At 37.2% G+C, this 27,402-nt stretch overlaps 1 protein-coding gene across 13 annotated transcripts in view; it reads right to left on the bottom strand.

Moving 5' to 3' along the window:
- The window catches only part of ROBO1 (roundabout guidance receptor 1), a 1,228,714-nt gene that overhangs the window by 20,494 nt on the left and 1,180,818 nt on the right, over positions 1 to 27,402 (bottom strand). For 10 of the 13 annotated variants that reach the window (XM_058296067.2, XM_058296074.2, XM_058296068.2 and 7 more), the window contains 4 exons: positions 26,509 to 26,757; positions 14,766 to 15,172; positions 11,612 to 11,764; positions 4,362 to 4,670 (listed from right to left, as the gene is read on the bottom strand). In XM_058296067.2, coding sequence (XP_058152050.1) covers positions 4,362 to 4,670; positions 11,612 to 11,764; positions 14,766 to 15,172; positions 26,509 to 26,757 — 1,118 coding nt within the window. The remainder of the gene's footprint in view (positions 1 to 4,361; positions 4,671 to 11,611; positions 11,765 to 14,765; positions 15,173 to 26,508; positions 26,758 to 27,402) is intronic. The other 3 variants (XM_058296071.2, XM_058296075.2, XM_058296076.2) reach the window with 1 other exon arrangement.

Below are 27,402 nucleotides of genomic sequence, written 5' to 3'. Positions count from 1 at the left end.
AGGGCATTGGGGCAGTTGAGCAAGTTAGGCTCTGAACACTATTCCATCTATCTCTGGAAGTGGCTCCTCAGGAAACGGAGGTTGGCTGTCACTGTGGGCACCAAGGTGGAAGGGAAAATGGACGTTAAATGTGTGGAACCAAGGTAAATGGGGGGTAAGAGAGGAGTTTCTTGAGAGTACACAAGGATGGATATAAAACATGTAATATTACACCATAACATATAGGAGATGACAGACTGATAATGTAAACCATAATGTAAAACATAGGATAACTAAGAATGTAAAGAACTGTGTATCCTAAAGTATGCACCATAATGTAAGCACAGATGTCACCTTGTTAGAAAGCTAATGTCTCAGACTCTGTATATCACGTTAAGTAAATATGATATGAATAGGGTATAAGAGTATCGCTGTGGAAGGAAAAAGGTTTTGTGGTGGATGTATGGGAGTGCTGTATATTATATATATGCATTGCTGTGGTCTAGGAGTCCTGTGAAGAGAAGCTGAATAATTAGGGGGAAAAAAAAAAAAGAAAAAGATAGGATATAGAATTTTTTCAAGTCAACATTCTTTATCTAAGTTCTTTATCTAACTTTATCCAAGTTCTTTATCTAACCTTTAAACCCATCGCTATATGCCATTCCCTAGTAAGGGACCATGACATTATATTGGGCTTCAAATTTTGGGGAGTTCTGGATCACAGAGTGTTTCAACAATGGCAATGGAGGGATACTGGTATGGGATACCAATGACAGGTGATATATGGCTGACAGGGAGCTGTACAGAACATATGTCCAGGGTGCATGGTAATGTTTGGATATACTCATAGTGGCAACAATTAAAAACCACAGCAGGGGGGGTACTGGGTTCCTGGCCAGTGGTGCTCTGTCGTGGTCCCTAGGGGAGCAGCGACAGTCTCCCAGGTACAGCGGCGGGGACCGGGAGGGAGTGAGGGTTCAACAGTGAGCCCCTGATGCTAATGACTATGCTTGTGAGCTGATAAGCCTAAAATAAGAACAAGGCCTAGAGCAACATTGTGCCTGGGAATTTCCTCCTGTCAGCCTTCATGTTACTCAAATGTGGCCAGTCTCGAAGCCAAACTCAGCATGTAAATGCAATGCCTTCCCCCCAGCGTGGGACATGACACCCGGGGATGAGCCTCCCTGGCATCGAGGGACCACTATCAACTACCAACTGATGATGCAACTGGAAAATGACCTTATACAGAAGGTTCAATGCGGATCAGCAGAATATCCCTGTCTACATAAAATAACATGACTTTAAAATGCTGTTTGACCTAAAGTAAGGGGGAAATGGAAAGGAGAAATGAGTTTATATGGCTACGAGTTTCTAAAAAAGAGTCTGGAGGCTGGCAGAAGGATTGCCCTCATGCACAACTGAGCAGAGTCTAAGAGACAGATAAAGCAGATACAACCCCCAGATATTGGTTCCTTTGAGGGCTAAAGAGACCCATGGGAGTTATGGTCATGGCCGACAGGGTTAACTACCAGGTCAGATGGCCCCTCTTTGGAAATGGTGTTTATGTGTGATGAATCTGGACTCAGATGGGATCTTCCTTCATAAGACTTTCATGCTAATGTGCTGGAGGTGCAGTTAATGTTGGGGTTTAAGATATATTTAGGGGATTTGAATCTCTGGACTGACAATGTGATAGCCAGGTCCTGAGCCTCAACAGACTCCAGCACCTACAATCTGATTTATTGGACTTACCACACTCAGCTAAGATGGAGTTGAAGAAGGACAACCACCACACCATGGAGCCTAGAGTGATTACAACTGAAAGTGGGAGGATTGCATCCAGCATCCATGTGGAATCTGAGCCTCCTCTTGACATAGAGGTGCAATGGACACAACCAATCCAATGTCCACATAGAAGAGGTGGCATTGGATTGGGAAAAGTGGACATGGTGGCTGATGGGTATGGGGAAAGGCAGGAAGAGATGAGAGGTGGAGGCGTCTTTGGGACATGGAGCTGCCCTGGATGGTGCTTCAGAGGCAATCACCGGACATTGTAAATCCTCACAGGGCCCACTGGATGGAATGGAGGAGAGTATGGGCCATGATGTGGACCATTGACTATGAGGTGCAGAGGTGCCCAAAGATGTACTTACCAAATCCAATGGATGTGTCATGATGATGGGAATGAGTGTTGCTGGGGGGGGGGGGGGGGAGAGGTGGGGGGGGGGGGTTGAATGGGACCTCACATATATATTTTTAATGTAATATTATTACAAAGTCAATTAAAAAAATAAATAAATTAAAAAAAAAAAAAGAAACATACAAATGGTTTAGTTACTGTACCTGGCTATAATCTATCCTACTTGATTGGATTTACCTTTTACTCTTAAATATTGATTAACTAACCTATTCATCTATGCATTAATCTATTCAATTACTTATGGTTCACTCATCACCTATTTAAAGAGTACTTATTATTATATTCCAGGCTGTGCCAGCTGCTAGATTCATATTATCAGTGAATAAAATATATAATCTCTGTTTTCCTATTTATAAACCTAGAAGTTTGCTCTATTTTTATACATACAACTGAAAGAACTCATGCTCACCTAATTCTGTACTTTAGTTTCCTATGTCAGATTTGTATCCAACAACCAGTTCTACTTAGGGAGTTGGAGGCTATGAAACTAAAAGGAATCAAAGAGATCACCTAATCTAGGCTACTGGACTTACAGAAAAGTCTACAGAAATAAGTAGTAAAAAAAGGAAAAAGGGGCTTTGGTACAAGTGGAAAAAACTGTCTGTATATCCATTTTTTCTTACTAATTTTAGAATAAAGAAGGAAGAAAGTGGAAGTAATAAGACTGTGCATGATTTTAAAGAGGACTGTTCATTTTGTTAAGTGTGTTAATGGTATTGTAATAATATGATGAATCCACCTTATTTTTCTGAAGAGGCATATATGGTTAAGGAAGTAGAAGTAAAAATACTATACCTATAATTTACTTTAAAATGTTTCAGCTAAAACATAGATAAAACAAAATTTTAAATGTTAAATTTTAAATCAAAGAAATGATTTGAATGGAGTTCTCTATTTTCAGTACATTTAAAAATTTTCAAAATAAAAAATTTAAAAAATAAATAATTTTTTAAAAAAGTTCTTTGAGTCCCACCAACAATATACATATTTCAAAATCTTGTCCTTTTTTTTCTAGGTTCTAATTCCACCTTCATCTTTGTGGCATTTTATATTTCTTCCTTTCTTAAAAAAATCTCACTCCATTGTCTCCAGGATACAATTTTCTTTAGTTTGGATTTTCTAATAATTTTCTTTTTTTTGGTGGGGAAAGGTTCATCTCCATTTTCTTTGCAGAATGTTGTTTCTCTCTCTGGCCTTTAAATCTAGTCATCCCTGCCAGTGATGTGCTGGACTCTGTTTACATAGGCCTGCAAGAATCAAGTGTGTCCATCTCTTCCCAATTCCATATTCATTAACTTCACATTAGTAGCTTAAAATCAACCATGGTGGGAATATTTACACCATAGAAATCAGCAAATGGCTACAAGGCAGTGTTTTCTTCTCCATGAGAGCAGACGGATAAACAATACCAACATATCCCTGCTGATAACTTTAGCTTTTCTGTGTCACACATTCATTCCTCCAGGATTGCTGTTTCTAAAATCACCAAGTCCTATTGCTCCATCTCTAAAATGGCTGCATAGGTTATTCTCTCCTCTTCATTCACACAACTATTGTAATTAAGTGCTTTCATATTTTACACTAAATTATTTTGTTATGTTCTGATACTTTCCTCTCCTTGTTCTAGTCTCTTTCTTCACTATACAGTGCTGCCAGTTATTTTTCTAAAACTGATCTGATTATGTCATTTCCTTACTCAAAACTCTTTGATGGTTCACCACTGTCTATATCATGAGTCATAAGCTCTTGAGAATAGTATTCCAGGTCTTTCCAATTGGGCCCCAGCCACCTTTCTCATTTTATCTTTCACCATATATCCCTGGCCCAAGCCTCCTATTCTCCAGCCAACCTGGAAACCAGAATTACCAAACATATTCACTGTCATACTTCCGTGTCTCTTCTTGCCCTATTTCCTTTACCTGATATCCCATTCTCCCTGTTTAACCTATTGCAATCATGCTTTTCATTAAAATCCAACTTAAACAGCACCTCTCCAGGGAAGTCTGTGTCATGTCACTTTGGAGTGAACTGTATTAACATTGTTTGAGTACACACCTATCTTTTCCATTAGAGAGCAAATTTCTTAATTTTACCAACTTTGATATAGCCATATAGACCTTCCCATGTGCCTTACAAAAACATGTTCAATCTGTATTTATACACTGCTTGAATAAGTTAGTACCTTGAATGAGATGAGTTTTTGCTGGTGGAAGGTCTCGTTTTGTTGACTTGCTTGGCCGTCCTTTCCCATCATTTTGCTGTTCCTGTGCTTCTCTGGGATCACCTGGATTTGGTCGCATGTCAGCAACTTGTCTTCCATCCAATACTTCTCTTCCCTTGTAGTTGCCTCCTTTTCTGTCTGATGGTCTCTCTGTTCTTCCTTCTACAGAAGGAAGTTTTGGCACCATTAAAGGTCGTACCTCCAGCTGTGCCTTGGATTGGACAGTGGGTGACTTTATAGCAGGTGGTGGCACTGGAGGAGGTGGAAGGTCTACAAAGAAATATGTAAAATATTGTAAAAGTTCACTATAGAAAATTGTCAAATATTAAGACAATCATTGGAGTGACAGTCAACTGTGAGATACTAATAACTTAAATGAGCTAGAAAAATTGAAGGCAACCAAGGAATAAGAAACAACAATTTCAATCCATTCCCTTTGTTATCTAGCACAGAACAATTGAATCACAGAGCTGGGACTTGGAGATTATTTAGTTTTCAGGACAGCTAAAACTGGCATATGTGCTGTCACTTCCCCTCTCCCAACCATGGCAAACCTTGCCAATTGATTTCAGTATAATGTTGCTGGCTCAAGACACATTTGGAAAGCGGATTTGGCTCAATGGATAGAGCATCCACCTACCACATGGGAGGTCCAGGGTTCAAACTCAGGGCCTCCTAACCTGTGTGATGAGCTGGCCCATGTGCAGTGCCCTATGTGCAAGGAGTGCACCCCATAAGGAGAGCCACCCTGCGCAAAAAAAGTGCAGCCTGCCCAGGAACAGTGTGACACACATGGAGAGCTGATACAGCAAGATAATGCAACAAAAAAGAGACACGGATTCCCAGTCCTGCTGACAAGAATATAAGCAGACACAGAAGAACACACAGCAAATGGACACAGAGAACAGACAACTGGGGGTGGGGGGCAGGCAGGAAAAGGGAGAGAAATAAATAAAAAATAGATCTTAAAAAAAAAAAAGATAAATTGATCGAGGCTGATACTTGAGTTGAGACTTATTTACCATCCCTTTTCTGGCCTAAATCCCTTCTCATTTTTCAGATGAGAAATATCAAGAACACACACCTTAAGTTATTTCCCAATCTCAAAGTTAGATATGGTCAGAACACGAACTAAGGTGCTTAGTTTCTAATTTCAGGTTGAGTAATCTATATGTCATCAATCTACTACATGTCTATATTCCCTCATTCATTGATGGAATCTCTCTACTCTGTAAATAACCAGACTTTCTGAACCAGATAATCACTGGCATAAATATATGTCAATTTCTTATATTTTACATAGCTTCATAAAATATATTCATATACATATGTATATGTTATATATTTGTTATATGTTATATAGTATACATTAAGTATGCTATAAGATAATACATAATTTGATTTCAATTTTTCAGTTCAATTTTAGAAAGTTAATTGGAGGGGGGCCTTTGGAGTATCCAGACAGAGAGGTCCAGCAGACAGTTGTATATAAAGTATGAATATGAAGAGAGGTCAAAATAGAGAATTGAGAATTATCAACATGGTTATGTTTAAGGCATATCTTTAGAAATGTTAATATTTTCACATTTGAAGAATAATATCTGATAGAGTAAATTAACTAAAAAGCATTTATAAAATATTTGTTAAATTCTTAGTATTATAACATTAACCTTAAGACTTTTTTTGTTTTTTGAGGTACCAGGGCTGGGGATTGAACCTGAACCTTCTATGTGGGAAGCAGTACATTCAACCATTGAGCCACATCAGCTTCCCTAACCTTAAGATTTTAAAGAAATATATATATAATCACTTGGTAAAAAAAAATACAAAAGTATCTAAGGGTTGAAACTGGAAATTATAACCCTTCAAATATCTCCTACCTCCATGCCAAAACCTCAAAATTGATTATTCAGAGGTAATCAATTTGAATAGCTTTCTATATATCATCCCAGAATACTTTATGCATACAAAGCAGGGCTGCCAATTCACATAATTCCCAAGAACACCATTCATACCAACTACTATAAAATTGGCCATATCTTGGATTGTCTGCAGTGCCTGCCTGCCCAGCCATATGTGGTTGCTTGATAAAAAGTACCATACACACGGTCCTTTTTTATTAACACAAATGGGATTTTTAACTTAGTGTAGTTGTATACAAATTTGTGTAAGTGCATACAGATCCACTTCTTTAAAAATGTTGCATAATGTTCTGTTTTATGGATGATTATTTATTTAGAGAGTCCATACTGTGGAATATGAAGGTTTCCAGATATTTTGCTATTATTGTCAATGGTTCACTGACTATCATTTACATATACCAAAATGGGAAACTCTTGAACATTAAAATTGTATCTTGGAACTTCTTACTACAATAGCATGTGAAAGGTCCTGCGAAGCACCCAGTTTTAACTTAGTGTTGATCATACATATATCACTAGTAAGTAAATAAATAATATACCTTTATATATATATATATATACACACACACACACATACATATATGTTTGTGATTCAGTTTTACTAAACTGAGATACAAACAATAAATTCACCCATTTTAAGTATTCAATTCAGTAGTTTTTAGTATATTCACAAGGTTGTTCAACCATCACCACTAACCACTTTCAGGCCATTTCATCACTCCATTTGCAGTTGCTCCTTATCCTTCTTCCCAAAATCCATGGCAATCATTCACTAATCTACTTTCTGACTCTATAGATTTATTTTCCTATACTGGACATTTCATATAAATGGAATTACACTATATATGGCCTTTTGTGCCTGCTTTTTATCACTTTCACTCTTATATTTTTTTCTGTACCATAAACAGCTATACATTTTTTTGTGACATTTGTTTTAACATTGTTTTAAAATTAAGGCATTTGAATCCATTGTATGGACCTTTGAAAGTAGTAATTATTAAAGCCACAAAATAGTCAAACTTTTACTTCCATTTTTTGTTAGTTTTCAAGACTCACCGTGTTCTAGTTTCCTAGTGTTAAAAGCCTCAACACTTTAGCTAAAATGATGGCCAAAATCATAACCAACAGCACTGGTTTTGCCCTGACCCCACAATATCAAAAATCTTTTTTTCTTACAATATGATTGTAATTGTCACTTGTGCATGCTTTTGCTCTTTTATCAACTGCTTTGATGGATTTTTAAAAAATAGAACTTAAAAAAAGTACTATCTTGATAAATCCTCCCATATCTGCTACTTGTTAATTAGAGACATTCAAAGAGAGAGTTCGACGACAAACTGTACTAAGTGGGTTAAAGCCAAGAGACCAGGGCCAGATTCAGACTAAGCCTGGGCTGGTAAGAAGAGGAGCCCACCTGGAAGTAGAAGAAATAAATGACTGCACATTCATTTCTCCACTACCTAACTGCTGTAAACTTTATGAACGTGACTGTGATAGCAAAACACAGATTATCAGGAAAGTGACACTTTTGATGCCACTCTCACCCAATCCCAACATGTCTTGTCTTATTAGGAATCAAAGCTGATGACTGCCACTATCATAAAATCATACAGGTCTGGGAAATATATGATTCTCCAGACAATTTATTACTTTATGTTCTAATAGGTGCTATCTGTATCAGGTAGAAAAGATGGTAATTTTAAGAGTTCAAACTTCATGTATATAATTGTCACTGTACCTAATTGCCAATTAGAGGGAAACACTGGCAGGTTTGATTTCTCAAATAAACACACTGCCAAATAAATTCTTTTTTAGGTATTATAAAATAATCACCAAACCAAGCTAGGGATTATCATAGTATAAACAATTTTATTTTCATATAGTGATAATTGATGTTTCATTCATTCCACTAATTGCTCAAAGCAGATTTAACAAATAAATCACAGACCTACTATTTATATTATATATGTAAACTCTGTCTTTATATAATCATATAAACAACCATGCCTTATACAACATTTTCTAAGTCCTAGTATAATGCATATGAAGTACCTCATAGGAATATGTGCCTGTGAACAGTTCTGCTGATATTATCTTGCTACGGAGATCCAGCACTGTATTTATTTAAGTACTTAAAGTCCTAAGACTTTGTAATTAATGATAAATCAAGTCAAAATAACCTCATTCCAAAGAGGTTGGTGAATTTATAATTTATTAAAAGTAGGGCTAGAGAAATAATGTAGATTTGGTTTTTAAATCAAGTATGTTAATGCATCAGAGAGGTATGAAAAGAGGGGGTGGGAAGAATCTATTAGAAGGTCCTAGAAATGCACTTATGCTTGGCTTTAACACTGTAAGACTCCAACTGATAAATATTCATGTATTTTAATCCTACCCTTCATCTGAGTTATACTTACAGGCTGCAAATAATTTTGAAAACTAAAAATTTGATTTTGCCTGTCAGTGTGACAAATGCATGCAGCACAATGCTTTGCACCAAGTACTCCCTGAGTATTTCTGAGAGCTTATATTTACCCACAAACCAAGGCATGGCCAGTGTCCTGGATTAAGAGCTGACTGACAAGCATCATTGTGAATTATTCTTTATCAGTTTAGACAAATTCACCCTTTCATCCTTCTTTATATAGTCTACAAAAAATCTACAAATAAAATTCAAAACTTTCCCAGACCTGTACAATTTTATGATAGTGGCAGTCATCAGCTTTGATTGCTAATAAGACAAGACATGTTGGGATTTGGTGAGAGTGGCATCAGAAGTGTCACTTTCCTGATATCCAAAGATACTACAAACTCAAGACTAATATACTATATTCTGAACATAATTCACATACTATAGTGATAATAATCAAACTCGCCAATTAAATCACAGTTAATAAATTTTACTCATTAAAAAGTAAAAACCTCTATAATTTACTACTATGTTTAATTCGTATATGAACAATTGGAAGCTCTTTAAACTCTTTTCCTCACTTTCTATTTTTTTTTTTTTTTTAGTAAGTTCTACAAATTATTTCTGCCATTGAGCTTTTTCATGATATGGTCTGTGTATTTCTATTCAAAAATGCAGTGTAGTTGGGAGTGGATGTAGATCGGGCAGCATGGTAAAAAGTAATTCCTGGGAAAATGACTTTTATTTCCATGCTATAACCACTGCTAACAAGAAAATGTGCATTTCTTTTATTTGGAACATTAAGAATTGTCTGCAATTACATGATTTCAATTAATTAATATGTACTGCTGGTTATATAAAAATAACAAATAGCTTTGTTTTTATTCTCTTTTACCAAACAGGAAACATCCAGAACTAAGTTTAAGACTTGATAGTACAAAAAGCATAACTTAAAGACAGACGGTTAAAATACTGAAAGGAAGTCAAAGCTATAATTTTTAAAAAGTAGATTTAGTCATTTCTCCATTTTATCTACTTTTATGACTTAGAAAAAATAATTATTGGCGTCTATATGACAGCATGCACTATGATCATTTGCATGTTCAGTTTTTTGAAATTAGCAATTAGAAGCCTGAATAATATTTCAAATCATCTATTTGGCTTTACAAATATTTTAACATATTCCTTTGGTATTTCCGAAATTCATAAAATAACTTGGGTGTATCATCATTCAGTCTGATAGTTAATATTCAGGGATTAGTTAGAACTGATATTTAATTATTAACAACACTGAAGTAGGGAGTGCAGAATGTGGAACAATGAATACAGATCACAATTATCAAGCATGTGAAGCTATGTTGTTTACCTTGGCATGTTTACATTATTGAAAGCATTTTTAAAAAGCATCACTCAGTGTCAGAAGCTCCTTAAAACAAGTATAAATAAAAAGAGGAAAGATCTACACAAAGCCTTAGGTCAGTATTCTTCCTTATGTATTCAGTCTAGATGTGTTTACATCGAGGTTTGACGCTTGGCCAGTTTTTCAGTGAGGAGGACTCTCTACCAGATAAGAAAAACTGATAAAATATCTAGAAAATGTGTAAAATGTCATTACAGGGGTCCCATACATGTAAAATTGCCAGTAGTTTGGGGCTTTCCACCTAGTGTTTGCCCTTTCACAGGAGCAAACATGCAGAAAGCCACCGTAATAACCCTTCAACATCAGATAATATTCTGACGGCTCAGTTTCACTGACAAAAGAGTCCTGGGCAAAAGCCAGGGGGCCCAGGTGCGCTGTGTCAGCTGTGTCATGCCAGCATTTAATGTACTCTAATATCAGATAGATGCTAGTGAGAGAAAATACTCAGAATAAAGTACAGCTAATAGCATGGACAGCCACTCATTGTAAAGTCACTTGTGCTCATCACGCTGTGAGCTTTGTATTAAATTTTTCTGTCAAGTGGCAGGAATCACGGGGAGAAGTGCATCAGAAAACCCTCCCTCTAACCTTGGATAAGGATCTATAATATGAAGCTTTCATATGATAATGGCAAATGATGCCCTTTTGAAAAATTGCTGACTGCTAATGAAAGTCCTAATCAGATTTTGGTTGCAGAGGACCAGGAGGTAGGGAAGGACACTTGTGACACCCACCTTCCTCCACCCTTTTAGCAAATTTAGCAAACTTGCCAGGATGGGTGAGTTTGAGAGAGATTTATCTTACATGCATTTCCAACAAAGTCCTTGGGGTTGTTTTATAAAACGTGGAGGTGGCGGTGTAATAAATGCTGGGCCACCTGAGGCATTTTCATTAAAGCCTTCTCTAGACAACATCACAATGTTTGCCCGATCCTCCTACACTCCTTTGAGAATACAGGCGTTCCCTCTTCCGTGAGAGTCGATTTTGTAAGTGAAGGCATGAAGGAAGATGACTCGACTTGCTTTTTGGTGCACAAAATAATGGTTTGTAGCACCGCTATAGTGAGAATTAATACTCAAACATGTTTATTTGAATGTGAAATTGTGCAGGAAAAACATGGGGACAATTTGGAAGATTTATCAACAAATCGGATAATGGGTAATCCTATGTCAGTACTTCAACTATAATCATTTCTATTTGAAACTATGGGATAGCCTTTCGAAAAATATCAAAAGTATGCATTGCTTTAGTTTGTTAAATCCTCAGCCTATTAAAAAACAGCAATGACTAGAGATCCTTGGTGAGATATGGACGATGCTCACTCCTAGAAGAAATGTGAGACTCACTGCAATGAATCTTTAATATAATTTTTCATGTCAGTGGATGCATTTTCTAGGTATAGAGAGCCAGGGTGATAGGCAAGATTCATAGGCATTTTCATCCATTTCGATGGACTTACCATCTGTGTAGGCTTCTCTGCGCAGATGTCCTGGCGGGTGTTTCTGTTTCTTGGATGGCCGGACCTTCTGCATCACAGCAGCACTCAGGTTGCTGTCCGTGGATACAGGGCTTGCAGGCCTAGGGCACTGGGATGCGTGGAAATGTCGACGGCCTGAGGAAAAACATCAGAGGCAAACTGATCCGCCAATTTTAATTACCAGAGGAACAACAAAACACAACCTGAAAGCCAGAAACACACCTAATTGACGAAAATGCGTACCTAAAATATTCCACCAAATAATAGTCTTTTTGTCATGATGCTGGAGCTGCCCACTGGGAAAAATCCCCTTTAGCATTTTCCGTTATTTTTTTCCCCTTTTTAATCACAGTACTTTTAAGGCTGTTAAAGCTCATGCTTTTTAGAAGAGGAACATTCTAATCATTTTCACAACCAGCTTCACCAAAATGTAATTCTTAAACAAAAATATGAATTAAATATTTGCCTCATAGATTTGTTAATTGAATATCTGTTGCTTTCTCAAGAGGAATAGCCATGGACTATTTAAGAAATTCATGTTCTAAGAAGGAGCAGGACTAATTACATTCTTTATTTTAATTAAATATATATTTATGCTATTTTTTGAAGGTAGAATTCTAATAACTTGCTACAGTCTCAGGTATTTTCTGTTGAGGCCACCTGAAATTGATCTAGCTCACATATTTAAGCCTGCTAAAAATTACTTACACCCCTACTCCATAACAAGATATTTACTTGCTAGTTCTGGATACTTAAGGTGACCTTTCCAGAGACTTCTGTGGTTTTTGGTGGAGGGAGAGGTGGTTGTATCTGGAGGGACCATATTCCCAGGTGTCAGTGATAAGTGGATTTACTAAGAAGATGTGGTACATTTCAGCGCTCTCAGGAATCCTCTGGCTGCCTTACACAGATGTTGAATTAAAACAAGCATCGCTTATTTTAGTCCATAATGGCAATCAAGATCTACTGGGCCTACGCTTGAGTTCTAGAAATTCCAAAGTCGCAAATCCAGAACCTCATGGTTGTACCATAAGAAATTTCAGTCAGACCTAGACAACATGTCTTTTGGCTATAAACAGAAGAAAGCCATAGAGAGTGATAAAATCAATGTATCTAAAGACGCTAACTCAATCAAATTAAATAATAGAAATGAATGAGAAGCAAGGAGATTATTCACTCATTTTAACTTCAAAGTCACATGATAAACAGCACTCTTTCCTGAAAAGAACATTTAAATAGGGAGAGACCAATGCATGTTTAGTTCATTATATAATTACGAGCCAAACAAACCAGAAATGCCACTAAATTACAATACAATAAAATATTAGGGAAACGGACTTTGGCCCAGTGGTTAGGGCGTCCGTCTACCATATGGGAGGTCCGCGGTTCAAACCCCGGGCCTCCTTGACCCGTGTGGAGCTGGCCATGCGTAGTGCTGATGCGCGCAAGGAGTGCCGTGCCACGCAAGGGTGTCCCCCGCGTGGGGGAGCCCCACACGCAAGGAGTGCGCCCGTGAGGAAAGCCGCCCAGCGCGAAAAGAAAGAGCAGCCTGCCCAGGAATGGCGCCGCCCACACTTCCCGTGCCACTGACGACAACAGAAGCGGACAAAGAAACAAGACGCAGCAAATAGACACCAAGAACAGACAACCAGGGGAGGGGGGGGGAATTAAATAAATAAATAAATATTAAAAAAAAAAAAAAAAAAAAATATTAAACCAAACTCTCTTTAGCTGTAATGCAGGCTATTACAATTAAAGTTACAAATCCATGAAAACAGAATTAGGGCTGAGACTAGACCTCTTGATTCTATTGTGTGAGGCTATCCAGTGCTCATAGACCCTGAGGCACAAGGTCTTTCACAGATGAATTTCAACTTTATTTCTATGTTTCTTTGATTTAATGAACTGAAACACATCCTTAATGAAATCTAAAAGTAGTAATTTGAGATGCTTAATTTCACGTAACATTTTTTACAGAGGAATTTAAAAAGGAGAAAAAAGTCTGAGTATAAAATTAGATATTAAATTTTGAGAAAGATGTTTAGCTTTTTGGATGTATTTTATTAAAGTTGGCAGTTTTCAAAAAAGTTTTCAAACCATTACTGATTCGTTGTTACAACTTTTTTTTCCTTTCTTGAAAATGTCTCTTTCTTTGGATGACCAAATTATCTTACTCTACTTTTTATATTTTCTTAGCTACCAGGAAAGTATACACATGCAATCTTTATATGAATATATATATTTCTATATATGTCTATGCAAATGAATATATTCATTCAGACAGAAATCATGTCATAAATGTGTGATTTGATTTTTTATTTCTTCTCTTTCTCATACTATTCACTTTCTAAACAGGGTTCAGAGAAGGAGATAAGTAAACATGGGTTAAAATGTGGGGATAACTATACAGTTATTGAAAATGGACCAACCGGCAAGGAAAAGAGAAAATACGTAGAAAAAGTATATAGGCATTTCGATTAATCTGCTCTCCAAATTATTAGATTAAAAATGCCTACTTTAGGTATGGAATATTTATGTTTGAAAACATATGCATATCACAAACATCTTTAGATCTTCCCAATTAAACTGAATGACTATTCTAATTTTGGGGGGATATAAAGAATGGACTTTGAGGAGAAAGATTTTCTAATGGTTGAGTGTCTTATCTGGATATTTATCTATATCTCCTAGAGAATTTAAAATTAAATGGGATAAGAGAACAACCACAATGAGTTTTATTTTGGTGACTTTCCATTCATTTTTAATATATCTATACTATACTTTCAATAACACAAACCTCATTTAATAGACTGTATGCATAACTAAAGAAATTCTATCATATTAGGTTAAAAAATAACTTTGTTTATGAGTAGTCCGAAAATGAGGACTTCCAGGTAGGTTCCTAGCACTCACATTACATTGGATAAGTAAGAGGTTTAGAAAGGGTCAAGAACAAGGGAATAATCAAGAATTGTCATATTCTTGGACACTGTTTTCCCTTGGGAGCAAAAACAAAGACAGAAATAATAGCTGAATTATATACAGGACACAAGATCAGAGGGAAAAAAAATCAATGACTAACATCTACACAAGCAAAGGAGTTTCCCTTTGCAGCGTGGTTAAGTGTAGGACTTACCAGCCGCATCCTGCATTTGCCGCCGGGCCACCTTCAGACCAGCGTACTCTGCTGCGGCCGCAACTGCCTGGGCAAAATCGGCGTCGGTGAAAAAGGAGCCGTCCGAGGAGCTGACACTGGAGCGCCCACTCGAAATGTTGTCTTCCTCCGAGGCTGAGCCCCAGCCATTGATCATGGAGCCAGTGACGGAGCTCTCTAGATCCCCAACGCTGGAGGCAGGGGTCTGCTCAAGCCCACGTAACAAAAGCCTTCTGGTCTGCATCTTGGCGACTTCGATGTCGGCTTCGTCTTCTTCCTCTTCTGGCGCATCTGTATCCATATCTGAGACGAGCGGTCCTGATATGTAGCCGTAGGTGTGCGGTGGCGAAATAGGCCGTGGTGGCGGAGGAGGGCTCACAGGCTGCCGTCTGCATGAAGACAAGTAAGGACGGAGGGCTCAGCTCGTTATTTCAGACAAAAGTCAAAATTAACCAAGAAAAATTGCAAGTAGATCTATTCCATCTTGGCTTCTGTTGGGCTAAATTGTCCAGAAAATCGGCTGGGAAAATCGACCTAAGTCTTATTTTGGGTTGTAAGAAATTTATATCAAAACTAGAGGTTATCCTGTGCTACTTTTTGATTCAAGTTTAATTAAAACATACTCAGCTATCTATATCTCTTTATACTTTATCATTTGGATTATGGCTGGTTAAAATAGGAAAGGCAATCAGTTTTGGAAACATACACCTATGCTTTGTCCAAAAGAGTTCTGAATATTATTGATAGGTTGTCATTCCCAAAGACAGCAGACATAGTTCCTATAACGGATTGTTCCATAAATGTTGGTTCCCCCCTTTCCTTCATTGCCAGTCCCACCATTCTAAGCAAAAGAAGTAATTTATTTGAATTTAGAGAACAGGATTTCATAGGGTTAAAAGTTATACTTTCAGGACATGACATAATTTTCTTCAGACTTTACTCTATTAACCAAGGAATACAGTAGCCATGAGCAACTTATCTCTGAATTAGTTAAGAGTTTCACTAAAGGATATGAGCTTTTTTGTCTTTATTATTATTTCACCTATCTGCTTAACAAGATGTTTAAAGATATTTTTTCCTAATGTCTGGAAATTAGTTAAGGCCCAAAACTGAGAGCAAAATGAATTAGTATCCAATAATCTAAGTTCACAGAGCTACCTATCCACTGACTCAGAGAACAACAGTTAAAAGCAGTCTTTCTGTGACCACCATCCAACACCACCACTCACAGTAAATATCAGATGATTGCAAAGGTAGAGGGCAGTGATTTTAGCGGAAAGGAAGATTTAGGGAATAAGTTATTCCCAAGGGAGGAGAATGCCAAGAGAAAAGCTCCTAAATTTAGAGAGTGCATGCGAGAAAGGAAGATAAACTGTGTTTTCTAGTTGGAAGGTCATTTAGTCCAAGGACTTGCCGACCAGTCCCAGTGCCTGTAAGGTTAAAGAAACAGTTTGAAGGGGGACTATCACTTGGAAAGGACCATGACAATGCCTCATTAATTCTGTACCCCTGGGAGTTAAAGTTGATTTATTCCACACAAGTTCCCCAACCTGAGCAGCAGCCTTAAAGGGTAGGTACAGTCTAGAGTCTTCTTTGGACCTCCACAGCTTGGGAGGTTAGGGCAAAGACCATGAATGTCATTGGCCTTGAGTCCGCCTGAAGATTGGCTATTCTTTGAGGGACTACAAATGCCTAGAGATGCTGCCCAGGAGTGAGGTGAGGCCTTCATCCGTGGAGTAAACTGGAACCAATCCCTAATCCCTCCTTCCTCCCCACAACATCCACAGAGTAAGACAGTGAGATAAATTTGTCATTTGGGATAACCAAGGAGAAGACTGGATCCTCATTCATTTTGCCCATTTTTGCTCACTCTTCTCTGCCTCAGCACCTGGGAGAATATATCAGGAGGAGGAAGGCTTTATAAAAGCAAAAACACCACCCTTACTCTGTAACTACAGACAGGTGTAATCTGCTAAGGATACCTGGGAATCCAGGACTAAGGTTTTCAAATTAAGGGGGCCAGGTTTTAAATTAAAAGCAGGAAAAAATATTTTTTAAAAGGCTTTTTTTTTTTTTTACATTTTGGCTTTCATCACTGTAAGAGCTCTTGTCCTGTATGTACAGTGACATTTTCTTTCATTTAATCCCCAGTGTCTTATTTTTCTTCATTTTGTCTTCAAAGAAGTTTTAGGTCACAGTAAAGTCACATACAGAATACAGTGGTCTCCCATTTACTCAACACCCTTCCCTTTTTCCCCTTTCCCATATTAATAACCTTTTTATATGTGGATGATACATTTGCTACAACTGATGTACAAATAATTGAAACATATTTCAATATGTTTCATGGTCAATGGTTTACATTATGGTTTACATTTTGGACCATACACTTTTGTAAATTTTTTATGAAATTTAATATGGCCTGTATCCATCACTATAAGATCACGGAGAACACTTCCGTTGCCCCCAAAACATCCCCTGTTCTGTCTATTCTATTGCTCCCTCCCTCTCCCCTCGGGGTCCGTGCCAACCACCAGGCTTCACTCCTTGAAGGACAAGATTCATAGTTACTTCCAACAATATGGAGGGCTTGACACACTGGTCTGTCTTCCCCTATTAGGCACTCCGGACCCTCTGTTTGAGAATATAGGGGGCCTCCCCAGGATGGGAGTCTAACTCCTTCCCACTTATTATGATACATGACACTATGGCAAAATAATCACTTGCACACTCCCTAGAAGCCTGCCCCAGATGCACTCTGTCCTGAATGTCCCGTCGCGTACCCTAAACCAGTAACTCTTCCGTGTCATATTGCCAAAAGAGCTTTCCCAACATTGTAGTTTCAATTATGTAGTCACCAATAGCAAGTGTTCACCTGCTTCCTCCTCCAACACTACCCCCAGGTCCATGGACCATCCAACCCACCCTTCCCACCCTACCCTCCTGTCAAGCCTGCACCTCCCAACCCAATATTACCACTACACTTCTGTCTTATCCCTTCACTGCACAACTACACACTTCTACCTTATCACAGATTTAAATGTTTTCATTATTTTAATATACCAATTATTTTGTTTTTTTAAATTTTTCTGTATTTTATTTCTTATGCTTAAACTATCATTACTATTTTATTTTCTTATTAACTGTATTTGGCTATTTTATTGGCTTCATTTTTAAAGAAGTTTTGGATCACAGAAGGGTTACAACTGTGGCAGAGGAGGACCACTGTGTGGGGTGTCAGTGGTGGGGGATATATAGGAGGAAATTCACCTGGGCATACATATAAGGCATATAAATGTGTCCAAATGTTCATGGAGCATTGCCACAGTGGGTGGAGACTCACACAATAACCAAAAGAATAACAAATTCCCATCCTGGGGAGCTCTGCCACATTCTCTAATGGGACAGCAACAATCCATCAAGTACAGGGGCAATGACTAGTGAAGGAGGATGATCCAATGATGGGCCCTTGACATTGATGACAATGCTTATGAGCCTTTGCTCTCAAAATTGAAACTTAGGCAAGTGTTGTAGGTGCCTAAGAGTTATCTACTGGGAGCCTCCTTGTTGCTCCAATGTGGCCTCTCTCTAAGCCAAACTCAGCATACAAATGCAATAACTTCCCCCTGTGTGGGACATGACATCTGGGGATGAGCCTTCCTGGCACCAAGAGATTGCTACCAAGTACCAACAAGCAATACAACTGGGGAAATAAAAAAGATCTTGACATAAAGGAAGAAAATGAGTTTACAGGACTAATAGACTTCAAAGTGAGTTGGGAGATCATTTCAGAGGTAATGTTTATGCACGTTTCAGCAGGCTATCATTGCCAGCTAAAGTAGATATTACCCCAAATAGCAGGCTCTTGAGGGCTCTGGAAACATCCAGACACTATAATCAGGGCAGATAGCTCAGGAGTTTGGTCCGTTGACAGTGGGCCCTACTTTGGAATTTATGCTACCCAGTGTGACAGAGTTGGACTCAATTGTGGTTTCTCTGTATATGACTCTTCTCTCCTTCTATTTGTACCTATAATTAGTACTAAAGTTGGTAGGTATACGTCCAAAAGACTTAAATTTTTGAGCTGTCCACATGCCAGTGGGGCCCTGAATCTTAATGGAGTTGCAACACCTACTCTCTAGTTAACTGGACTCACGCAGGACAACTAACAAGTAGGAGCTGATGGATAACCAACATACCAAGGAAATAAGAGTGTCTACAACTGCAAGCAACAGAGTCCCATTCATTGGCTGCATTGGATTGAAGTCCCTCCTCAATTTAAAGGTGGAGCGGGCATCACTATCCCAGAATACTCAGGATTGGGGAATGAACTATGGACTAAAGTAGCTTACTAGTGTTCTACTATAGACTTACTGTGATTCTAGCAATGGAAGAAATATCATTGATATGGAGGCAGTGGCCACTGGAGGTTCTGAAAGTAGAGAGAGGGAAAAGCAGGTGTAATACATGGCCATTTCTGGGACTTGGGAATCGTCCTGAATGACATTACAATGACAGATACAGGCCATTATATATCTTGTCGTAACCTACAGAATTGAGTGGGAGAGAGTGTAAACTACAGTATAAACTATAATCCATGCTTAGTGGCAATGCTCCAAAATGTGTCTATTAACTGCAACGAGTGTACCACACTAATGAAAGATGCTGCGAATGTGGGAAAATGTGGGAAGTATGGGGAGCAGGGCATATGAGAATCCCCTATATATTCTCTGTAATATTTATGTAATCTAAGTATCTTTTAAAAAATAAAAAAAATGAAAAGATTTTAAAAAATAATATTTTGAAAAAAAATTAAAAGCAGGAAAATAAAGCAAACTTAAGGACATATTGTACCAAGGGAAAGGTGAGTTCAACATAACAGTTTTGGGGTTAGAGTTGGCAGTTGTTCCAGGAGACGAAATTACTCCAATGAATTGAGACAATTTATTAAAACTGTTTTGCATTAAAAAGAAGTGATTATAAAAATATAACTAATTTGCTTAGTGCCTACTTTGTAACTAAACATACTTTATAATATTTATTTCTTTCATTCACACCACAACTTTCCGAGGTGAGTTTTTGCTTCTCATTTTTAGAGTAATTAAGCACCTTGCTGAAGTTACCACAACTAATATGTATCAAATCCTGAACTTAATCCCAAATTTTACTTCTCTGAAGTATACTATGTATTTCTTCAATTTAACACATTATTTTTCATTTCTGAGTGGTTTTTAATGCATGTATGTGGGACTAGAAAGACTATGAAGATTGTGCCACAGTTGGAGTTATTTCAGAGATTAAAATGGATAATTGTTTCAATATGGAGTATGTTACACACAAAGGAGGAAAACCATTGTTTAATTTGGAATCCATTAAAATACCATACTTAAAAGTCAATTTACAGTCTTTCTCAGCATGCACATCCAAAGTACCACAAGAAACTTCTTTATAAAGACATGCAAGGACTTTTAAGCACAAAGAGTGCTATTTTGACCATCAATAAAGGGATGAATAATGGCCAGCTACATTATGAAAGGATCCCATCATTGTCATGTCCAGGAAATTCACATTCCATAGAGCAAAAACGACTTCATGTTAAACAAGGGCTGGTTTTTAACTACCACAACCCTATGCAAGGAAAGTCAGAAAAATTTATTCAAACCATCTGTAATAAGGCAAGCCCAGGGAATGTGTGATAAACATGTACTGTTTGAAATATGTAATATATTCTATTTGAAAACAAAAAGCCATTTCAAGATGCCGCACTCAAGTGGGACACGCTGTAAATGAACTTCAACCCCCTAGATTCCCCCTGAGGGGTTTCAATGTCTTCTGAAGTAATGTACAAGTATATGATTGCAAATCACAACACTCTAGGATCCTGCAAAAATGATGCTTTCATCAACATGTTCAAGAGTAAATGGAACAATGTCATTAATTTATGAAAGCAAGCGTTTATATAGTTCACCACATAGCATTTACTAGGTGAAAGATGGCAGAAATGCATACCTTTGAGATTTTTTTCTAAAACAGATGTACCTTCAATACTTTGTATAATTAACCATTATCCATTTTGTAAATAGGCAAGATGTTTAATTTTCTTTTGCCTTCTTACTCTCTTTTCTTTCCAGCTATTTCAGATTCAATGTCTACATTAATAATATATCAATAAAGTTCCTATTCTATATAGGAAATCTAATTTTTGCTTCAGAGGATTTTTACTAATCATCAACTGCACTTGAGTTGAGTACCAGATACTTTTTGAAACAATACATAAAGTTTAACTTATTATCTTCACCTTTATTACCTGACAAACGAGAGATTCCTCTTTTGTTGTTGGTCACCTAGTTTACCTGATTTTAAACAAAAATGGAATACCACAGAAGATAATTAGAATGCCAAAGTTCCAATTTTGATAGTAAACCAAGTCTTAAATATTTACCTAGTTATTTCAGTATTATAAGGGTTTTAGCCCAGTAAGTTTTCATTAATATATTCTACTATATTCCCCTAATCTATAAGCATAAAAGTAATACGTGTAGTCATTCTCTTCTACTAGGGTCTAAGACAAAAAAGATCAAAAGCAACAGGAACTCAGAATGCTTTATACTTTAAGACATGTAAGGATTCAATCTTAAGGCACATATACTTTAAAAAAGCTAATTATGAATCAGGTCATAGCACGCTGTTTTGAAAAGAGATCCATAACAATACCTCCCTTTCCAAATGTGACCTGCTGCTGAGCGGGCCCTGTGGCTGCTTTTACCAACAGGATGTGGTGGAAGTAAGGCTGTGCCAGTTCTGGGTATAGCCCCTAGCTGGTCTGGCAACTTTCTATTACTGCCTTCTTAGGAGCCAGTTGTAATGTAAGAAGGTTCACTACCTGGAGACCCCCATTTTATGAGAAAACCAGGCTACAGAGTGATGGTGTAGAGGATGAGATTCCATGTGGAGACAGAGAGAGACCAAGAAGCACTGATATATCAGACATATGAGTAAAGAAGTCAACTTTGGAAGTGGTACTTCAAACCCAAAGAGCCCAAAAGAAGCCACACCAGAGATGAAAGAAGTCCTGACCCATGAAATTGTAAGCAAAATAAAATGGTTGTGTTAGATGACTAACTGGAATATTTGTTAGACAGATAGAAACTGTAACTCAGGCACTATTATGTAAGGAATTTCACTAAATAAAATAGACATGGTCCTTGCCTGAGGAGTAAGGGGTATTTAGTCCAATGGAGGAGACAAATATGCAATGATAATGCTGCATTAATTAAGAGCAATGAGAGGTTGAATAGGGTGTTTGGAGAACACACAGAATTGGCTCCGATCCCATTGTTGGGACATCAGGCAAATATTCCTTGAGGAGGATGTGCCATTTAATCCTTTTTTTTTTTTTTTTTTTTTAGTTACCAGGGCCAGGCATTGAACATAGGACCTTGTATATGGGAAGCTGGCACTCAACCACTGAGCCAATCGGCTCTCCTGATTTGGATATTTCTTTTGTTGTTTTTGTTTGTTTTGTTTTATTTTGTTTTATTTTGCTTTTAGGAGGTACCGAAGACCAAACGTGGGACCTCCCATGTGGGAAGCAGGCACTCAATCACTTGAGCTACATCTGTTCCCATGCCATTTAATCTTGGTTCCAAAGAATGCACAGGTTTTAGCTCCAGAAAGAGAGGCTGTTCTAGGAAGATAGATAGCTTATGCAAAAACCTAAACATGAGTCAGAACACTGGTCATTCCAAGGACTGGAAGAAACTTAAGAGTTAAAGCAACACAGACAGTGAGGAGGGGAATGGCAAAAGATGAGGATGGGTGGTGCAAAGGAGTCAGACTACAAAGGGCCTTGATTGCCACATGAAGGCACCTTGTCTTTATTTTAAGGGAAATGAGAAGCCATTGAGAGATTTTAAGCAATAGAGAGATTTGATCAGAGTTTTATTTTAGGAAGATGCCCCTGCTCAGTCTGCAGTAGAGAGATTACATTGAAGAGGCACGGCTAAAGGGAATGAGACCACTTAGGGAACATTACTGTAATGCAGGCGAGAGAAAATGGATGGAAAGTGCCTTTATGGCTAGAGATATGTGTATCACTCTGAGTGACATTTAGGTGGTAAGAAACTATAGGAAAAAGCATGGATATATGGGTCTGAGGCTCTAGAATAAGATCTGTGGAGAAATAGTAAATTATATCTAATGAGTGGGTAGCAGGAAAATGAGAAACAGAATTTACCTACTAACAGAGCAGGCCTTTAGAACAGGTCAAAGATTTCGGAAGAAGCTTCACTTATGGACTTAACTAAAAACAGGAATCACAGTATCACAAAGATAGGAACGAAGAAAATGTCCAACATAGGGAATGGGTTAAATTAATACAGTACACATTTGCTTATGTGAATGTCTAAATAAGAAGTTATTGACATGAAAAATACACTGTTGAGTAAAAAGTCAATTAAAAATAATATTGGCATGTTATAAATTCAAAGTTAAGTGAACATATGTATAGATGAAGGATTGAAAGAATCTTTACTGAGTTATTAAGAAAGACTGTTTCTGACTACATAGCTTATTGGTACTTTTATATTTTTATTTTGTTTATTAGTATTTTCAAAAATTTCTATAGTAAACATGATTATTTCTTTAAGCTTATCATAAAAAAGCAGTAATAGTTTTTATAAATTAGCTTTGATAAACTTCTCATATAATTCTGATTGTATTTCTAGCAGTTATCCTGGAAGTAAAAATTTTAATACCTTTAAAGACTGGAAATTATGCCTTTAATAAAGGCTGAATATAGTTAAACTGGATAAGTGTAGGTAACCTTTTTCACAATTATGAATGTGTTTCACAATTATATATGTTGACATCAAGTTTATATGAATACTCATCACTCCAAATTATCCTGTACTATCAAATTCTATTCATAAAATACTGAAGTTAGCACTGTGGAACTCAAAGACATGAAAAAGCCATGAGTTCTGCCCTCCAAGAGCTTTTAATTTAAATAGTGAAACAGAGATACAAATAGCAAATGCTAATGCAACATGAAAACTGATTAGTTTGGAAACAGATAGAAACAGACCACTTTGAAGAATAAATTTAGGGCTTGGTTCATTTTTCCCCCCCCAGGCAACCAGGGAAAAGCTTCAAATAGGGGATATCATTTGATAAGGATTTGGGAAGATGAGAAATACTTGCCAGGCAAATAAAACAGTGTATGCAAGATCTCTTTGCTGATGAGTTGAAAACAAATTGAGGGAATTTCAAACAGACTGTTTAGAGGAGAAAGTGGTAAGGAAGTGGTATGTAGAGGGGAAAGGATTATGAAAGCCTTTATACTTGACCCTGAGCATTGGAAAGCTATCCATGCCTCTGAATAGGGAATAACATTATCAGACTTGTATATAAAGAAAGAAAATGGGAGGCACTATTGAGAATGTACAGTAAAAGGGAGAGAGAAGAAAAGTAGGGCCCAGGTAGAGGATACGGCAGCATTTTAAGGGACAGGGATTGAGGATCTGTCCTAGTAGTTGTAGGAATAGAAACAAAGAAGCAAAATCAAGAGATATTTTGGAGTTAGAATTGAATGGACTTGGGGAATAATTCAATTTAGGGAGTGCTAGGAAGACAAAAGGTTAAATCAAACAGTGGGAAATTTCAGTTGATTTCAAAATAACACAGGTATTTTCTGTATGTAATGCTACCTATACTTTTGGCTATTTTAGTTTTAATATGTTGGTCAAATTAATCATGGTTGGTGATTTAAACAACATACCTAAGAAAGGTTAAAAAGGAGTAAGTTTGAAAGGAGATGTTCAAGGACAGAAAAATTAGTTTTGGACATATGGATATGACAAGGTGGAATATCATTGTGGCATGTGGGAAAAAAAGTCTGGGCTGGCTAAATAAATTTGAAAGTCATAATAAAGGTAACAGTTGAGCCAAGACATAAGGGTGCATAAGGATAAGGGCAGTTGGGAACTAATAGTTGTTGAATATTTACCCTGCTTCAGACACTATATATTTTACCTCATTTGATTCTTATAACAACTCAAAAAATTACCATAATTGCAAAAAGCTTAAGTGAGATGGAGAATGAGAAGAAGTGTTTAGATTTGGTCATCAGGAGATTACTTTCAGTATACAGATGAAAGAAAAATGGTATAAACCAGACTTCAACCAACTGAGGCATGAATGGGAAGTGGAAGGCAGAAATGGTTGAAGAACACTAAGGAGTAGGTGAAAAGTAGAGCATGGTAACTAGAAAGGGAGGCTAAGAAAAGGGAAAGTTTAAAAGTCTTAGTGTCGGCAATGAAAGGAAGGAAGCATTCAATGAAGAGGATGAATGGAAAGTCAAGATAGACAAAAGTTAACTGATTTTTTAATTTTTTTTATTTTTAGGAGGGTGGAGAAGATGAAAAGGATCACAAAAGAAGAGGCTGGCCAGGAAAAATATACTGGGTAATACTTGTAACACTAGAGGAAAGTAAAGAAATAGATAATTTGAGATAATGAAAGGAGCTGAAGTACATCAGAGCTAATAGACTCTATTTTTGGGGTGAGAGAGGGGACAAAGCAGTAGGCCATTTACTTCAAATAAGAGTAGCAGAAATGGACCATGACCTTAATAGGGAAAACTTGTCTTATTCTTAATATTCATGAATTTTCATGGGCTACCATTAAATTTAAATGTATTGCAATCCAACTTTCACCCTTGTCACCAGGTTCAAGACATAGAAGCAGGTTTATTCCTTTCTTTCTAGAGAATACATGTTTTTAATTTGGTGATAACCTTTTAATGACAGAAGCATTATTAAAATATTTCAATTCCTATTTTAACAACAGAGTAAGATAAAAAATTTAACCAGCATGAACAGGATTTGTATTCACAAAAGTAAACAAGTATACTGAGGAAAAAACCTTCTGAGGCAAATAATATAATCAGTTTCAAATGAGAGAATACAGAAAGTAATATATATGATATAATGTGTCAGGGGCAATAAAATAGTACAAACAAAATCATTTACAATGAAAAAAGACATTATTATGCAGTAATAGCTTTTATGAGGTAGAAATGACAAGTGAAGTAGTTGAATATAACAAAAATGTTTTGGCTGGAGATGTACAATATATACAACCTATAGGTTAAAAAATAAAAAACACATACATAACACATACTCATTCACATACAATTATTTAGTGTACTGGACAAAAGGCCTCCAATCTAATATCTAATTTTTTAAAAAGATATCTGAAGGCAACACAAAATGAAGATACCAAATTCATTCTCCTGCTACATTACAGCTCTGAGATAACAAATCATTATGTGCACTTACTTTAAAAAGATAGGAGAAAACATATTTTCTACAGAGTAAAAAGGGGACTTACCTTACATAAGGAAAACTAAAGCACAAAAACCACCATCAAGAAAATGCTATAGGATTATATATTTGCGATATGTTCTCCATGTGTTTAGGAATGTAACTACTGTAATTGGGTATTAGTGCATCTTATGTAATGGGTGCAAGTTCAGTGGGATCAAGCAATCCAATGTGCTGGTCACTGATATTCCTTGAAACGTTCAGTTGCGTAGGCTTACTGTGTGCCGATACTGGAAGAAAAGGCTCATGTAACATGAGAATTACTTCATGGAATATCATAAATGCTACATGTGAATGGAAAATCCCTCTCTCGTCAGGAAAGAATGCTTGTGACAACATACCTTCTGTCAGGCTGGTGCTGCATGTGGCCAGTCTCCTCTGGGCAATCCTGTAGCATGGGCTGGAGTTCTTCCTGAGGGGAGGGTGTCAGAGTGGCAGTGGACTGATGGCTATAGGACACAGCAGCTGGAGAAGAAGCTGCTCCCCGCACCGGGGGAGTAGGGCCTCGTTCATCTTCCTCCTCTTCTAGTTCGTCTTGTTGCAAATACATCCTTGCTGGCGGCACAGGGCATGGCATTTCTTGGTCATAGCTAAAACAAATTATGAGGACATGTGACTCAGTTCAGGTTATTCCAACAAACTCTTTGTACAGTAAGTGGATGTCATCTTTGAATTTGTTTTTAAAAGCTGAATGTTGCTCTGGGCCTCGTTTCGAAAAAAATAATCAGTTTTAAATGTCTGTGAATTACTGCATATAATATTTTCCTCTGAGAGAATACAACTCACATTACCATGATAGGCTCTGAGAAATCTTGCAATAAAGAAATCTATTCAACAAAGTTTAGCTTTATCTTTTCCAAATATATCTGGGATATTCTGTCCCCCCAACTCAACATGTTCTCTGAAGGAAGATTCAGGGATCGTGTTGCAGATGACCTGGGGGTGAGGTTCTAAACTCTGAGAAAAATTACTCTTGAAAATCCTTTAAGAGATAAATATATCGGAGTTTAACTCAATTAGTCTAAAACAGCCCATTTTCCCTCTGGATTTATAATAAATCACCATTTCTTCAGTTGAGCACAAAAGAAAGTAATTGGCTTGCACTTAGGATGGTTTTAGTAAAAAATGTATACTCTTAAACAATAAAAATGCCCTCTTTTTCTGCTAGAGCTGTGTGGGAACCAAGATGGATGTGGTGACTATTTGTGTCTTTCTCTTTGTTTTTACCCCAGAGC

The sequence above is a fragment of the Dasypus novemcinctus genome, chromosome 4 (assembly GCF_030445035.2).
Source record: "Dasypus novemcinctus isolate mDasNov1 chromosome 4, mDasNov1.1.hap2, whole genome shotgun sequence".
NCBI classification, from domain to species: domain Eukaryota; kingdom Metazoa; phylum Chordata; class Mammalia; order Cingulata; family Dasypodidae; genus Dasypus; species Dasypus novemcinctus.
Note: the sequence above shows the minus strand (reverse complement) of the source record. Positions and strands in the feature narration are given on the sequence as shown.